We start from the raw sequence: 4,574 nt of genomic DNA, 5'->3' as shown, positions 1-4,574 counted from the left end.
GCTGTTCCCGCCCCCGCCCGGGCCGGGCGCCCGCGGGGCCGCCTCCTGCCTTTGGGCTTTTCCGTGGTTCATTTGGGTAATTGTCAAACTCCATCTTTCTTTGGGGCATTTTCGTCCGTGTTTGTGTCCGACACTTCGGCGTCGGAACCGTCCCTTCAGGCGGCACGCGCGTTTCCCCGGAGTCGTTACCGAGCGCATGGACTAGAGCTGGTGCAGGGCAGAGCGGTGCAGCTGCTTGGGCTTCTGGCACGAAATTACTGGCGGCGATTCAGGGCCGGTATTCACTCCAGAGACGGGCACACCCCGTCCACGCGTGACGTTTGTAACAGTTTTGCCCAAAGCACGTTTCTGTGGTTGACTGATGGGAGTCTCGCGTGGGTCTGTCAGAGGCAGCGCTGTTGTCCACGCGTGTCACCCCACAGTAAGGGGACACACACACACATGCTACTTCTTGGTACCTTCCCAAAGTTGCAGGGGAATTAATTAGCCTAAAAAAATTAGATTACCTTGAAAATTTGCAGTTGACAAATCCAGGCAAGCTTTGATTTCATCACCCCAGAATCCCCGTGGTTTTTGCATACCAACTAATTGAGTAATAATCTCAGGAACTTTGTGCAATCTGAGTTTGACTGTCAGTATTATAATTTTTTAGGTCATCTTTACTTCTGCCAGGGCTGGAAATGTGCTTGTTTGCCTTCAGTCCTTTGGAATCTAATTTGTACGTATTAAAAAAATACATTCACTAAACAGAAGTTTACCAGGTGAAATATTTCATCAGTCAATTAAGACTGATGTAATATTCAAGCCTATTCTTCAAGACTTTTTTTTGAAGTAGGCATCTCCTGCTCTTCTGTGAATACTCTAATGGTTGCCTTAAAATTTGTGAAAGCATCAACAAATCATTGCTTACGAGAAAATCTCTCAAAAAATGTTTGAAAAATACTGTATTAAATTCTATGGAAAGGTGTCAAGCTCTCGTGTCTAATGCAGCAGCATAGCTCTCACTGCTTGTCAGTTGTTTGCCAACTAAGAGTGCTTGACTTGGATAGCAAAGGTCTCTTAGGAGGCTAATGATGCTGGGCAGCAGGAGGTAGTAGGAGGACGTTTGGTTTCCTGTTTTGGTCTGCGATTCCAGCAGAGTGAAAAGTAACACATCCCGTAAATGTTCACGCACATACTTACGGGTGCAGTTTGATGTTAATCCAATCCAGCGCAACAGATAAAAGGTGAGCCGCCCCCACTTTACCTGTGCACACAATCTGCCCTCTGCCCTCTTCCACTGTTACAGGTACTCCTGTAACTCCAGTTCAGGAAACTCAACTGACAAATTAAAAATTATCCTGCTCCCAAAACCACAATAAGTGCACCCTCCCCTTCTCTCCAGTTTGGTGCCAAATTCAGCTCCCTGAACAAAGTGACCTTGCAGTTAGCAGGTTGTCAACGCCCATTCAAGGGCATCAGTTAAAGCACTTGGCTGGAGCTGGACTGTTTCTTCTGTAAGCACTCAGCTTTTACACTGGCATAGCTGCAGAGTGAAATTGCTGCCTGCTTGATTGCAGTATTATGAACTGGGGTAGTACAGCCCCTGAACCTGGTCTTGCAGGTCGTAGGGCTGACTGGGTAGTGTCAGTGGGAGGTATGCTTCCATGGTGCAGCTCTGAGCCAGATCCCATCCAGCTTCATTTTGACTGTTGCACTGTGGTGTGGCTTTCAAGTACAGACTACAGAGTAACTCTTTGCTCAGTTGTTTTTGCATTGTGTACAGGACATTAAACACAAATGTCATACGTCTGTGTCATCCTGGTTCAATCCCATTTAACTGAAACACTTCCATCAATATAGCTTCAATGAGAGCTGAATTGTCTTCATGTTACTTAAACAGTCTCAACCATCCTTTAACTGAATCCTCTACGCTCGGAAGAGTGTCACTGATAATAGTAATACTAATAAGTTTTAAAAGGAAAAGTGACTGATTCCACTGAAGAAATGGAAAGTTACACCATTTTTCACATACTAACTGCACTTTATTTTGTTTTTACAGGTGGGCACACAACAGAAATCCTGAGGTTACTTAGCTGTTTGTCAGAGTCATATTCTCCTAGACATTATATTTTTGCAGACTCAGATAAGATGAGTGAAGCTAAAATACATTCTTTTGAACAAAAAAGGGCTGAAACATTCTCCAATTCCCAGGTAACTTTTAAAATATGCTCTTGTAAGATAAAATGATCTTAACATGACATTCTAATTCAAGGCAATTTGGAAGTGATTCTTTAAAAGGACGTTTTTAATATCAGCAGATGCTTTTGATTTTCTAGGTATTAATAACCATTTGCACTGAAGTTCAGCTAGAGGTACCATTCTGTACATACTGGTTTTTATGTTTCTAAAAGTGAACTAAATAGACACTGTTGATTAATGCTGTACTGGAGAGACATTGAAAATGCAAAGTAAACATACCTAAAAATAGCAAATGCCATTCTTGATACCAGTTGTCATTACCACGTTCCTTACTTTCTCTTAAAGTCATTTTTACCCCCTGTTAACATGTTAATCCATGTAAAGCAATGGGGGAACATAATTGTAGTGAAAGTGACTGCACAAAGGTGGGTAACTCTTGCTCAAGGAAAGCGTGCTGCAAATAAATCTCTCTTAATTTTGTAAACCAGCTAGGCATAAAATGTTATTTGTAGTTATAAAAATACTTGGGCAGAAATATGTTGAGGGTTTTTTCTTTTGTTTTTTAGTTTGACATTTACCTCAGTGATATATTTTTTGAAAAAAAAAAAAGGTTTATCTAAGAAAATCTGAATTAACATTGTATTATTTTTGTGTGTTTATATTCTGTGTTTTGGTTGGATTTTAAAATTGAGCATTAGTTGCACACATTTAAAAAGTATGCATTACCTCCTAATGTCAGATAGTTTTCTTGTTGATGACCTGAGCAAATGCTGAACTCCTAAATATCATGAAACAATAATTAAAATGTCTTGTTTATCTTTTTATCAAATGTTTGCTTGCTTGAGCTGGTTTTGTTGTATGATTAACAGACAGCAGGATGACTCTCTGACTTAACTTAAAGTCTGATCTGATGTCCAGTGAAATTAGTAGAAAGATTATATTTTTACTTTGAAATTTGAATAAGTGCAATGGAATGCATGTTCTGACTACAAAAATCTTAGTCCTTTTGAGAAAGTAATACAATATGCAGTAAATTAATTATTTATAATAGAATCATAGAATAGTTTGGTTGGAAAAGACCATTACAATTATCTAGTCCAACCATAATTTACATGGTATTGATTTCATATGGACACTTCTGATACTTCCGCTGTCTTCAGCAGCGCTACTGGGACAAAAGATTGTAGAACTCAGTACCAATGATTTTCAGAATAAACCCTTTTAATATAAAGCAACTGCTGCTAAGGTGAGCAACCAGCTCACTTAGGAATGACATTTTGAAGTTTGTTTACCTCACTTTCGCCTTGGAAGACAAAGGTTCCTTGCCTTATTAAATTTCTTAAAAATACATATTTTGAGTGTTAATGGATCATGCGGTTTTCCACTGGTTCACTTAGTTTTGCTAAGTAACTTCCCTTTTGTACCCCCTCCAGCTGCTAACAGATCATGTAGTTATATTTTCCTTCAACACTGAAAGCCAGACAAACATTTTTGGCTGTATCTGAGCTTGCTGTCTGGATAACAGATGCTCATTTTCCTTTGGCCATTCTTTTTCCACTAAGCAAAAATATTTAGAGTGAAAATGAAAGACAAATTTTGGAAAATAAAGGTCATGTGCCCATAACATGTATTTGCTAACTTTCAGAGTGTGCTTTCAGGTAGTATGTGTTTTGGCACTGGGATGCTGGAGATCATCATGCATTTAAAAATCATGTGTTAGTAGTAGCTTCTTGCAGCTTTGACTAAATTAAAAGGAAAAATCTGAATGCTTCAACCCATGGTCATTCCCTTCCTCATTTTATGAAAGAAGTACATTTTTCCAGAATTAAGGACTGGACGGAAGACAGATTACAATAATGACCAAAGAGAAAATCAGTGTACACATTTAACAAATTCTGATGTAAAAACTTACAAATATAATCAATTTCTCTTTTCCATCTGTGGGCTAGCCCAGTTCTAGAAGCTGCAATATTCAGGGAGAAGGAAAGGAAGCCAGAATGAGCATCTTGCTTACAAGCAGCAAAATTCTGATCCTCAACCCACTAAGTCTCTTAGAAAAAAAAAAAAAGATCCAAAATACCTCCTATGAAAAGTCTCTAGTCCTGGTATCACTTGCCTCTGTTCTCTGTTGCCCCCAGCCTGTAACCACAACTATTCTACATGGATGCCCCCAGAGCTGTTACTTCTGCACTCAGTTTAGAGCATCTGCTTCAGCTCCTGCCTACCTACTCTAGCAGCAGACAGACAGTTTAGATTTGTTGACCAAAGAACATGAATTCTTCAACGGATCTTATACCTCCGTTTGTCATGTCCAAGATGAGCAGCCAGGTTAACTAACCTTTACATAATGCTCATCTGACTACATGTTCTTTTCCATTTTATGTTTCATGAGA

The 4,574-nt window shown here is 39.5% G+C and overlaps 1 protein-coding gene across 1 annotated transcript in view; it reads left to right on the top strand.

Annotated features, from left to right (window-relative positions):
• Window positions 1-1,563: 1,563 nt before the first annotated feature.
• The window catches only part of ALG14 (ALG14 UDP-N-acetylglucosaminyltransferase subunit), a 21,013-nt gene continuing 18,002 nt past the window's right edge, over window positions 1,564-4,574 (top strand). Inside the window, exons 1-2 of the mRNA XM_010162850.1 lie at window positions 1,564-1,636; window positions 2,042-2,193. Coding sequence (XP_010161152.1) covers window positions 1,564-1,636; window positions 2,042-2,193 — 225 coding nt within the window. The remainder of the gene's footprint in view (window positions 1,637-2,041; window positions 2,194-4,574) is intronic.

The sequence above is a fragment of the Antrostomus carolinensis genome, unplaced genomic scaffold (assembly GCF_000700745.2).
Source record: "Antrostomus carolinensis isolate BGI_N321 unplaced genomic scaffold, ASM70074v2 scaffold42232, whole genome shotgun sequence".
Lineage (NCBI taxonomy): Eukaryota > Metazoa > Chordata > Aves > Caprimulgiformes > Caprimulgidae > Antrostomus > Antrostomus carolinensis.
The sequence above is the reverse complement of the archived record's forward strand: the minus strand, read 5'-3'. Positions and strand labels throughout refer to the sequence as shown.